Genomic DNA, 12621 nt, shown 5'->3' on the forward strand with positions numbered 1-12621 from the left:
TTCTTACCGTAGAGTCTGATAATTTCTCTCATAATTACTTACTTGTTAGAGAGATTATGGCGCATCTATGCAGGAAGTTCAATTCACCACCTGACATTCCTGGCGATTTATACTTGATAAATGATGACGAATGAATTCATTTAATTTTCAATATCCATCTGCTGGTTGGTTATACTAAGTTACAACCAATCAGTCATTACCTTTAGTAATAATAATACGATAGACTGGCAGATACGGCAGATAATTGCAATTTATATTTATTTGTCGAAGTTTCCAAAGTACAATGATTTACACTGTATGGACATATGATTTGACCTACGTCTACGCTGTAAATAAAATTAATCTCTAAACAGGAATTTCAACCTGGGGACCCATGTGATTACTCTATCGTGGTATGACTCCTCTAACAGAGCTCTTTTAATTCTTCAAGTGATAAGCATTTACTGCCAGCCTGGGATTGGTTTCTTGTTAAAACTAGTTTCATCACAAGAACTCTTCCTGGCTTGGGCCATAACAAAAAGGTAATTTTGGGTTACTAATATTACAGTCTCATGTCATTGACAGTCATTGACGGTTGTCGCAAGTAGAACTGGTAAGGCAGACTTGAATTAACCATTACACCTTACCTTCACTCAACTGCTAATAACCACAGCGTAGAGTCCTGGAACTGTCCACCGCCTCACGCTGAAGTCCACCAAGATGAGGATGTAAATCTGTCCATCACTCACCCTTGGATTCACTGTCCACCGCCTCGTAGTGAATCAGGAGGCTGAGGTGGAACTGGGTCCCTCCGTTGATGAGGACCCCCAAAGGTGTAGAGGTACTCTTCCCGTCACTCACCCTTGGGTGTGCAGTCCACCGCCTCGTACTGAATCAGCTGGCTGATGTGGAACTGGGTTTGCTGACCACAGTATTCGCCGCCACCCTCTCAAGGGTTCGGGGATCACTGTGAGAGGCCACAGGGGTGCAGGTAGAACTCGCCCTCCGTCGCTGGTTCTGGCAAACATCACAAGTCCTCTTCTGTTTCTTTATTTTCCACCTTTAACTTCACATTCAAAATTTCTTAGAGTCCCCTCAAATGTACTAGTAATCATTTCGTAGTACAATATATGCGTTTGCACAAACTGCTGACAAGAGTGCAATTATCCGCGGTCTGTGTCCCTGTTCGGGCTCCAATTGTCATGGTTTTAGTATGAATCGGTGGTAGTAGGAGTGGATTATATTATATAAAGATAATAATATGTCGTATTTCTTATTTCTTACCGTAGAGTTCGATACCTTCACACTGGTTACTTACAGGAGATTATGGCGTATCTACGTAGAAGTTCACTCCACCACTCGACATTCCATGATTTATACTTGATAAATGATGATTTAATGAATTCATTTAATTTTCAACATCCATCTAAGTTATTGGTTATACTATGTCATAACCAATCAGTCATTACCTTTAGTAATAATAAGATAGGATCACAGATACGGGCAGATAATTGCACTTACATTTATTTGTCAAGCTTCCATACAATGATTTACAATTTGCATGGATATATGATTTACTCACGTTCACGCTGTAATAAAATTAATCTTCTAAAACAGGGAATTTCCAACTTGGGGACACATGTGATTACTCTACTGTGGTATGACTTAACAGAGCCTTAATTCTTCAAGTGATACATTTACTGCCAGCCTGGATTGCTTTTGTTGCAACCAGGCTTCATCACAAGAACTTCTTCCCACGGCCATAACAACAAAAAGGTACTCTTGGGTTACCACACATAGTCTCGCGTCACTGACAGTCAATGTGGACGGTTGTCGCGGCAAGTAGAACTGGTAAGCGTGACTTGAATTAACCATTAGGTGCAATAGACCAGCCTGGATTGCTTTTGTCGCAACCAGGCTTCCACACGTGATATTTCCACGGGGATAACAAACCTAGGTTAACACACTTAGTCTCGTGTCGATCACGGTCACTGTAGACGGGTGTCGTGCAGGAGAACTCTGTAAGCGTGAATTAATTAACCATTTACTGTAGGTTTGATAGGCCAGCCTGGATTGCTCTTGTCGCAACCAGGCATCCACACGTGATATTTCCACGGGGATAACAACCTAGGTTAAAACCCTTAGTCTTGTGTCGACGACGGTTCACAGGATGGAGTGGCGGTGGAGGACTCTGTGTGGTGTGGTGTCCCGCCCCCTTTCAGGAGGGAGAGGATGGAGACGACGTCTTAACTAACCCATGGCTCAGGGGGTACTACTTAAAATGAGGTTTTTGGGTGTGAAGCGATGAACAGTACAACACTGTTTCACTGCCCACCCCCCTAAAGGCTGGCTGACATACACTAATTGAAAAATACATGTCCCAGTTATGCCTCGCCGGGCGTCTTATCTCTGGTAAAACAAGCTTTGGAGTTGGTTGCGTGGGTAAGCCTAACGCAACCCATGACAACTATTATTATTATTACTATTATTATTATTATAAATATTATTATTATTATTATTATTATTATTATTATTATTATTATTATTTGGGGTTTTAGGCCGTGAGACGTGAGTTAATGTTCGACTGATGACTCGCTCTTTGCTCATGAAAAATATCAAAATTCATCAAATATTAATTTATTTTTCTTTCTAGGGTGTGTAGATGGGAGGATGGGTGTGTGGATGGGAGGGACAGTATGGATGGGAGGAAGGGTGTGGGGTTGGAGGTAGGGTGTGTGGATGGGAGGTACAGTAGGGTGTGGGGATGGGAGGAGGGGGTGGGTGGAAGGGTGGGTGGATGGGAGGGAGAGTGTGTGGATGCGGGGAAGGGTTTGTTATTTATTTTAGATTGTTTGGCTCTCTGAGGCTGGCTTGAGGTTTACGGCTGAATGGCTGAAGTGAACGGCTGGCTGGTTTAGGTGAATGGCTAACTGGCTGAGGTGAATGGCTGGCTGGGCTGAGGCAAATATCTGGCTGGCCAAGAACCCCACCAAACAGATCCACAATGCCAGACAGGCTGCATGTCGTCATTGGCAAGTACTGGGCAAGAACTGGCTCCAGAATGTATCTGCACCTGCGCCAGTGTTGGTCAAGTCTAATCTTGAAGGAGTTCACTCTCGGTGCTGTCACACTCTCTGGCAGAGTGTGCCAAGTTTACAAACTCAGAAAAAGTTTGTCTTGACAATTTTCCGAACTTGTGGCTTCTTCAACCATAAGCTGTGACCACCCGCCCCGCTAGGCTAGTGGGGCACGTCCCCCAGCTCCAGATATGAACCCTCGACTGAGTAATGCCCTCTGAGTTGTTTATAAACTTCAATTAAGTCGCCCCTTGACTACCTGTAGTATAAGCTAGGCAATTCCTGTAGGGGGAGGGATATAAATTTGCCCCACTTAAGAGTTTGATAAAAAAACAAACAAATGTGAAGCACTTTAATCTCCACTATGTGGAGATTAAAGATTCACATGGTATATTGTGCGTGTAAACTGAGAATATGAACAAGTACTGTGTGTACTTGTCCTCTACATCGCCCCGCACTTCGCGAGACACCTGAAGACGGAATGGTGGAAGAGGGGACGAAGTACAGTATGCTAAACAGTGAAAAAATAGGGACAAGATTTTCAAGTTTCTTTAGTAGTTAATTAAAACCCATTTTTACGTCTTCACCCATTAAAAAAATGGCCGCCACTGAGAGGTATAATAATCCTACTACTGTACTGTGCTCACCTGATCAGTGCACCAGTACCAGACCTGTATGGACGCCATGCCAAAGGTCATCCCAACCCAGGGATATTCACTCTTGGAGGGGTCCAGTGTCCTCAGTAGACTCATGTAGTCAGGGGGAACCTCGCCACAGGACTTGTTATTGACGCCCATGGCCCTGATGGAGGCCTTGGCGTATGGAAAACGTTCTACTAAGCTGTAGTAGCCGCCCACCGCGTGAAAAGCTGCATCAGGCGAAAGTATCACTAAGTGCTTGCTGCTAAGTTACTTATATATGCCAAACAGCTCGATAGTATGAGCAGTAAGTCAAGGAATAAAAGTTTAATACGCTGATATGCCACAGGGATGATCTAATTAAAGTAATTCACACAATACCATTAACTCACATTTAACCATGAGGACTAAGGATCCCATCACCATAAGTACCATCTGCACCAGGTCAGTGTAGACGACAGTGGTGAGGCCGCCCACAATGGTGAACACTGCCGCCACCCCCAGCAGGAAGAATACGCTGATGTACAACCACTCGTCTGAACTCTTGTTGAGAGCCAGCTGGATAAACAGCGCCCCGGCGTATAGGTCAGCCTATAGCCATGACAAAATATAATATATAGGTAAGTCTTGTTATGGTAAAATATACATAACAGCCATGCCCCCCCCCCTCCTACATATATATGTATTTATATATAATCTCTGTGAGCGTTAGTTAACTTACTGCAATCTTGGTGAAAATGTAGAGTGTGAGAGAGAGGCAGGAGAGGTAGACCCGGATTCTTTGGCCGCCAAACCTCAGCCTGAGGTACTCTGGCATGGTATACACGCCACTGCTCATGTACACGGGCACGAACAACCACCCTAACATCAGCAACCCGTAGATAGCCTGCAAGTTGACAAGAGAGCGTAGCTACAGGAGACCTCTCAGGTACGAGAACCATCTCAGCAATAGTAACTCGCAGTAACTACGGGATAGAAACTACTTGTCTAATAATTATCACCTCTAACTTAACTTACCGCTTGTTCGTAGCCGTGTGCTGCAAGACCAGAGGCTGCTCCTGCTCCTGCTAGCCCGATAAAATGACCCGAACCGATGTTGCTGGCGAACAGTGAAGCGCCCACCTGAAAGAAGGATTACAGGTTACTCCTATAAGAAATAGCGCCACCCTATATGACAACATCATGAACGGGGGAGCAACCTTAATAGGCCGAGCTGTAAAAGGTTTTATTAGAGCTAATCCAACATATATTTAACTTTCCGAGTGTGCAAAGTTTTGTTGAAATTATTTCAGTACATAATTTTCTGAATAACTTATTGAAATACATATATCAATAGAACACCAAATTACTCGCAAAATGTGTCATCTTACTAGAAAGAAACGGGAGGCTGGTTAGTTTAAAGACACAGAAGGTCCAATGAGTACAAGGTTTGCTTATCAGCGTATGAAACACCTCTTTTGCACTGGGCAATTATTGACATAGTTCAATGAGGATTTGCAATGTACCCTGCACTGCACTTGACGCCTTCACTTCCTCAACTGTGAAGTTTGGTACCTACTCTCAGGTATTGTATGCATTCCACTGCCTCATATAGCTTGAAATAATTGGTATAAGTGTGACCTCACCTCTGTATTTAATTTTCATTGGGTCACACATGATGGCAAAAGGCAAGAAAACATTTAACACGTTTTTATGTGGTCACTGTCTCCATGAACCATTTAAAACATGCGCTGCGATGTCAGTATTCCCACCCTAAGCGCAGTCCCACACTTGGGCTTGAGCAAAGCTTATACTCATTGGATCTTGGACACACATGATTTACACAACATACTTACAGGTATCCAGTGTAAGTTGCGGGAGGCGAGGAAGTAACTGGAGATGCTGTCTTTCTTATTCTTTCTCGACGACTGTTGGAGAAATATCTGTTTGTTTACTCTTTTGCTGGTGAATTATGAAGAATTTTACTTGTTTTGCCAAATTTTGTTTTATAACTTTCCTAATTACCAGGAGGCTAAACTTTCTCCACCACTACCGTGAAAGTAGGACTTCACTGTTGTGAAAGTTGAGCTTTTTCCACCTCTGTTGTGGAGTTACTGTAGCTCTTGCTCCACCAGTGTTATCCAGGCAAACCTTTTACCATTCACGAGGAAGTTAAATAAGAAACTTAAAAACAGATCATAATGAATAAAGTAGCAAGATAAAAATAAGTATTAAAATAATAATAAATAACACTTAACTTCGTGGTAAAATAGTTTATCTCACTAGTGTTAAGCTTAACCATCCTCATGATCTTGTAGTGGAATTCTCCCCTACAAACGCTGTTTGTCGCTGCCTAGCCGACCCCACCAATTCCCCAGTGTATGCCTCGTGGTCTAGGTCAACCAGCACCGCCATACATCACGGAGCGGGGGTCAACTACTAAGCCACGCCAACCCCCCGCTATTTAAGACCTGACCTCGTGGTGATCTGTCTCTCTTTCTACCTACACCAACCAGCCAGCAACACCTCCGCCTGCCTGGCGGTCCTCTCTCCCGCTGGCGAGCATGGCGACCCACAAGCTGTCCTTCTCTGAGCGTCCTCACCAACCAGCTCTCTCTACATCACGCTTGTAACCATGCTGCCTTCCCAGCACCAAGCTGCATTGTACATCCAATACAACATGTATATAGAGAGCACATTGTGAGTTTCCTTTCTCCATCCCATCCTGAGTGTGAACCAAACATCTTGAACCCCACAATCTACTATACTTACCCACATAATCGGTTCAGAACTGTATAGTACGTCCTTGGATATGCAGTATTAGTAAACCCGAAAACATGCCTTAGTAGACGCCTCACTAATAAGTACAGTAATATCCACTTGTAAAGGTATAATAAATAAGTACAATTCTGAAAATACATTAAACATGAATTATCTAACTTAACCAAAGCTAAATACATCTAAACTAACGAAGGGGTGTTTGCTCTTTGTGTCGAGTATGTACAGTATGGTGTCGGAGTACTTATACACTAAGGTCGGTTTTGTACATTCTATTTGTAAAGGCAGGCTGTGGAACGGACGTTATCCCACAATTTGCCCCTCACCTTGGCAACAAAATGTTTTAACAGCTGCCTTAGGTCTACCGGGGAAGTATAAACTTAAACTGAATTAATTTTCAGTTGTAGAAGTTCAATACCGGTAAATTAACGTCCATTGTTATTAAAATAGATTAAATTGAAACAGCTGCAAGTATTGTAACAGTTTAAGAAAAAGGGACATTTACTAAGCCTGCTGTTTAAAAAGATAGACATTTGGCCTTATGATATTTATGTATGTACAGGTACACGTAAAGTTTTTGCAAATATTTAAAAAAGAACTATCGAATATAGATATTTTGGTGGCTTTAAGATTTGTTATTCAGTCTAGAGGGGTTACCTGCGCATCCGCTTATGAAAAGTTTCCTTGAGTCTGACCTCGACTTCCCTTCTCAAGGTTACTGTACCTCGCCTCCAAAGCTGTGCTCGAGCGCACCAAACCCTAACATATTCTGTCTTTCTTTCTTTTTTCAGTAAACCCATTCTGGTAAGTAACCCCTTCGACGGTATGTTGATTCAGGCAAGTATAATATACCATACAGAGTTGTTCCCTGTTGTTTGCTTGACAAAACATAAAACTTATTAGTGCATTTATATTCTACCATTTCGTGAGTCGGTAACCGTAGAGCGTGGTAACACAGGTGACAAAAATAAACAAAAAAAAGTATGAAGTGGCCTTATAACGGTGGTGTGGGACTGGTGAGGTCCACCACCATCGACTTCCCTCCCACACCCTTCCCACATTCCGTATACACTTCACGCCTCGGCATTCACCAATCTCGCTACGCTGTTACAGGAACTAGCAGACGACTCGTATAATCACTAAAATGCTGGTTCGACGACGTACTATATTACTAGTAACTAAATTCGAATCTACATGGAAATATTAATTTATCTTTTGTTTTAAAGGTGTTTGTAATTCAGCGTCAGAGCGTAGGTGTTTTCAGTCTGGGGCAGAAGCTCAAGGGAACTTAACATAATGCACTATGCATGGAATATATATATATATATATATATATATATATATATATATATATATATATATATATATATATATATATATATATACAGAGGCTTGTTGCAATAAACACACGAAACATCTGTCCAACTCTTCTACTTTTGAATTATTTACTAAGGTAATTTTGTAGTTTAATGCTTTGGAGTTTTTTATGATCCTAAATTACAGTATTTATTCAGGCATTTTACAGTTAGGAATTTATCTCGTACTAATGAACTTTTTGTTATATTACGATCACTAGCGATGGTTTTGCACTATTTAATATCTTCTGTATTAACTTCTTGCCTTTGGATCAAGGTTCTTGATAGACCGACTTAAACATGGGTTTTCGGTTTTGTGACTTGTATTTTTACTCTACAATGAAAACATTATTCGATGTTTGTAATAAAAAATTATACGAGTTTCTCAAGATTAGAAAAAACCTCATTATTTATCGCGAAAACAGCAGTAAACCTAACATTAAAAAAAATATTTCAGCTAAACATTTCTTTTTTACGAATACTGTAAGTGTATATCATTGATCTAACAGCAGTCTTACGGGATATTTGAAGGTCAGCTTAAACTCTTAAATGTTTCTGGTTTTACCTTTTGATGAATAAGGGATGTTTTTTTTTTTGTGTATTCCTCTTCTTATCTATGTTGCCAAAAGTACTTACCCAGATTCCGACAATCAGCACACAAAGGAAATAGACAGTGATGACCACGAAGTCAGGCCAAGTTAGGCGAGACCCACCCACCCCATCCACCTCCGCCATAGTGTCACCAACAACAAAGCTACTAGAGTGTCCTTCCAACAACAACTCTTCCCCACTCGTGTCCGCAGCAGAGTGACGGCCCAGACCTGATGCCCGTGGACCTGCAACTACAATTCATGCATCCACCAACACGCCGTGTGGGAACAGGTTCCTGCATTTCAAGGCTAGAAGGGCTTGCACTTTGTTAGGGGGTATAAATGTAAAGATGTTGTAGCATAGGCTATGTAGGAGATCTCGCACTAAGGATGGAGGTGAGAAGGGAACTCACCATGGCGTTATATATATATATATATATATATATATATATATATATATATATATATATATATATATATATATATATATATATATATATATATATATATATATGCTGATAACTACAAGGAAAAAGAAAACACGAAGTTCCCAAGCGCTTTCGTGTAATTCACATCTTCAGGGGTGAGTACAGACTAAGGAGAAGTACATAACAAGGTATATATATACAGAGGAGGGTGAGATCAGGTCCACAATGGTCAGGTATTAGGTAATGACCCTACTAATCTTCAAAAAACACCGCAGCAGTCGGTACTCAGGTCAGAGGGTAAGATAACCCAACCTTCTCACCTGGTTACAAATCTTCTTAATTACGAAATTATCCAGTTTGTACATACCATTACTCAAATTCATGTTGACGGATTCGGTATGTTTAATGAGACTGGATTCGATAATGTTCCTACTGTCAATTGAATTACAAGGTAATATTGAGGAGGCATTATCCCAGTCAATGCAATGCTTATTATCCCTCAAATGAACAAACAGAGCATTGGATTCCTGGCCTGTCCTAACACTATATTTATGTTGTTTAAGTCTAGTTACAAGATCTTTACGTGCCTGGCCTAAGTAAAACATATTACATTCCTTGCAAGGAACCTTATAAATGCAGCCACCTGTATTGTGGGGAGTTCTTGATTAATATATATATATATATATATATATATATATATATATATATATATATATATATATATATATATATATATATATATATATATATATATATATATATATATATATATATATATATATGTTAGGTGATCAGAGTAACGTTTTACCAAATTCGGCTTTGAGGTTCACGGTGCCATAAGCTCGTTGAACAGGCTTTGTGTGAAATATAACAGAGTCTAGAACTGCTTTCAGTATCCTGGTGGCCCAGAGGTAACGCTCCCTGGTCACAGGCATAAGATCGTGGGTTCGAATCCTGCAGGGTGAGGTGTTGATTATCAATATGTAGAAGTCTGCATGCTTTATTGGGCTAATGAAATATATATATGTATAACAAGTGATCGCGGGCTCTTCGTGCCCTTGTGAAAGTTTGAACGCTCGTGACAGCATACAGCGAATGAGGGTGAGCCAAGTCCGTAGACTTGCATGGTTAATTAAGGTGCGCCAAGCCTGTAGACTTCCATCGTAAATAAAATTGTTAATTAATGCCTTCCTAAAGAAACCATCGACATAGGACCAGGTTTGTTCCACTCTACGAATTTTTTGCGATTTTTCCACCAAGTTTGATGAAAAATGATTGTGCCGTTTCGGCTGCCCAGAACAGACAGACAGACACACGGCTAGTCCTATAGTATATTAGATATGTACAATGCAATACTAGGGAGTTGAGAGAAGTTCTTGTCTGTTTGAGAGCATTGAGTAGAATCCTTTTCACGGTTGTTTGTTGTTGTTGTTGAGATTGTCGGACCGTAGTCCGACACGGGCCTTTGCCTATAGGCGGTCCGTTTGGTGGTTCCGGCTGGAGCTCCAGGAGCAGCCAGACCGGATTGGGATTAGAGGTGGTCCCACCTGCAGATTGGAAGGATACTGCAGGTTGCAAGTGTGAGCGGACCCCCGATCAGTGGACGCTTACCACCAACCCCCACTCTTGGACGTGGTCAGTTTCCGAGTGGCGCGCCCCCCGAACTGGGGTCCGCACTTGCTGGGAGAGGATGCTTTCTAAGCTATCTGGGTGGAGGGTATCGTGTGATGACCCGGAGTAGGTGGTGAATGTGGTCTGTATGGGCCTTTCGGGTTAGAGTGGCCGCTGGTGTTGTGTGTGTTTCTTGGGAGATTTGAGTTCTGTTTCGGAGGCTTTGTGTGACCTCGCAGTCGAGGAGATAGTGTTCAAGTGGGTTGGCTGCTGGCTCCTGACAGTAGGTGCAATCCATGACGTCATTTCCGATCATCTGCCAGGAGCACTTGTACCCTAGTCGTAGTCGATGAAGGCTGACTTGGGTTTGTCTTGGAGTTTTCTTGTCAGCGAAAGGTGGTTCCCCTTTTGTGGCCGCCAGGTACCATTTGGCTGATTGGGAACCAGCGTTGAGTGCATGAAGGAAGCTCTTTTTGATGTGGAGCTTGCTAGTCTTTCTGAGGTGATTCTTGATCTGTTGCACACTTGCTGGAACTTGGATGTGTACGCTACTAGAACGTGTAGCTGCCTTGGCTGCTTCGTCTGCCACGTCGTTTCCTCCGATCCCTACATGACTGGGAATCCAGTGTAAGACGACTGGTCGGTTTTGGCTTTGGAATTCCTGTAGCTGTGCGAGGATCGAGGTGATGATGTGGACGTTGTCTCTTGGTTGACTGTGTTGCAGCGCCTGCATGGCCGATTTCGAGTCCGTGTGAATTATGATGGACTTGTTGTGTTGTGTTGCAGCGTGTTGTAGGGCCTTTGAGATTGCTACCAGTTCTGTTTGTAGGGTGGAGCAGTCATTGGAAAGTCTCCATTGGAGGGTCTGACCTTGGGTGTAGAAGGCCGCTCCGGATCTATGATGTTTTGGGTCCACCGAGCCGTCTGTGAAGTATGATGCTGCATCAGCCGGTGTCTCGGTGGCTATGGCTTCGAGAGTTATTTTTTTGAGGTCCTCCTTCTGGAGGTTGGCTTTACTATCGCCTAGGTCGGTAAATTTGAGTGTGGCTGGTGGAGGGCTCCATGGTGGAGGAACAGCGTAACCATTGTCTCGTGTGTCTTGGTTGTTCTTGACGAGTGTTTCTGCTTGCAGGTGTCGGATGACCTCGCTTGCCTCGTGCGACCAGGTGGCCCCTCGCACTCTGTGGTCGAGGTGGAGGGAGGCACTGATTCGAATCTTGGCAACTGTGGGCTTGTCTGCTCTACAGATTTTGGCGAGGAGACCGGCTGTCACCTGCTTGACTCGTACTGCCAGGGGTGGTAGTTCGGTTTCCATTTGCAGATTGCAAATTCTGGTCCACATGGGTGCTCCGAGCATGGTCCTGAGAGCATTGTTTTGGATGACTTCTAGCTTAGCTATTTGGTCTTCTCTCAGTCCAATGAGTGCTGGAGCACTGTAATCTACCAGCGATCTGATGGCGGCCGTGTAGTAGGCTTTGAGCACATGAAGGTTTGCTCCTGCGGATTTGCTGGTGAGCGACCTCATTATATTGTGTCTGCTCTTCGTCCTGTGCCTGAGATACTCGAGTTGCGGCTTGAAGGTGAGTTTCTGGTCAAACCAGATTCCAAGACACTGGTGGGCGTTGGTCCAGACTACCGGCGTGTTTTGTATGGAGAGCATCTTGTCTGGTGTGTCTGTGCAGATGGCCATCGCTTTCGACTTGGCTGGATTTATCTTGAGTCCAAGTCTGTTGCACTCCTCTTCTATAAGTTGGAGTGCGTGTTGCGTGTTGGCTAGTCTGTTCGATCCTCTTACTATAAGCTGTAAGTCGTCTGCATAGCATAGGAGCTTGGCTGTTTGTCTGAAAGGAAGTTTGACTAGATTTTCCATCAGGACATTGAACAGCATTGGACTGAGGATGCCTCCTTGTGGGGTTCCGTTTTCATGGACCCTGTAGCTTGAGGTTGCTCCCTGAAAGCGTACTCGTGCTTCTCTCTGTGTGAGGTAGTTCTGGATCCACCCCAGCAACCTTCCTTTGACGCCTTTTTTAGCGAGCGTAGTTGTAATGGCCAATGGATTTGCTAGTTCGAAGGCTTTCTCCAGGTCGAGGAAGACCACCAGAGCTGGTTTGTTGTCCACTGTGCTGAGTATCTCGGCGATGTTGTTGCCTGTGCCGGTGTTCTCGGTGTAAGCAAAGATGTGAGGG

The 12621-nt window shown here is 43.1% G+C and overlaps 1 protein-coding gene across 1 annotated transcript; it reads right to left on the bottom strand.

Annotated features, from left to right (window-relative positions):
* Window positions 1-3406: 3406 nt before the first annotated feature.
* On the bottom strand, window positions 3407-8662 carry LOC121861621 (sodium/glucose cotransporter 5-like). Its single transcript, XM_042359494.1, has 6 exons — window positions 8443-8662; window positions 5530-5601; window positions 4712-4816; window positions 4416-4580; window positions 4087-4285; window positions 3407-3924 (listed from the first exon to the last, which is right to left on the bottom strand). Exons 1-6 carry the CDS (start codon window positions 8539-8541, stop codon window positions 3686-3688), a joined length of 879 nt encoding a protein of 292 aa, XP_042215428.1. The 5' UTR covers window positions 8542-8662; the 3' UTR covers window positions 3407-3685.
* Between the last annotated feature and the right edge of the window lie 3959 nt (window positions 8663-12621).

The sequence above is a fragment of the Homarus americanus genome, unplaced genomic scaffold (assembly GCF_018991925.1).
Source record: "Homarus americanus isolate GMGI-L3 unplaced genomic scaffold, GMGI_Hamer_2.0 scaffold40248, whole genome shotgun sequence".
Lineage (NCBI taxonomy): Eukaryota > Metazoa > Arthropoda > Malacostraca > Decapoda > Nephropidae > Homarus > Homarus americanus.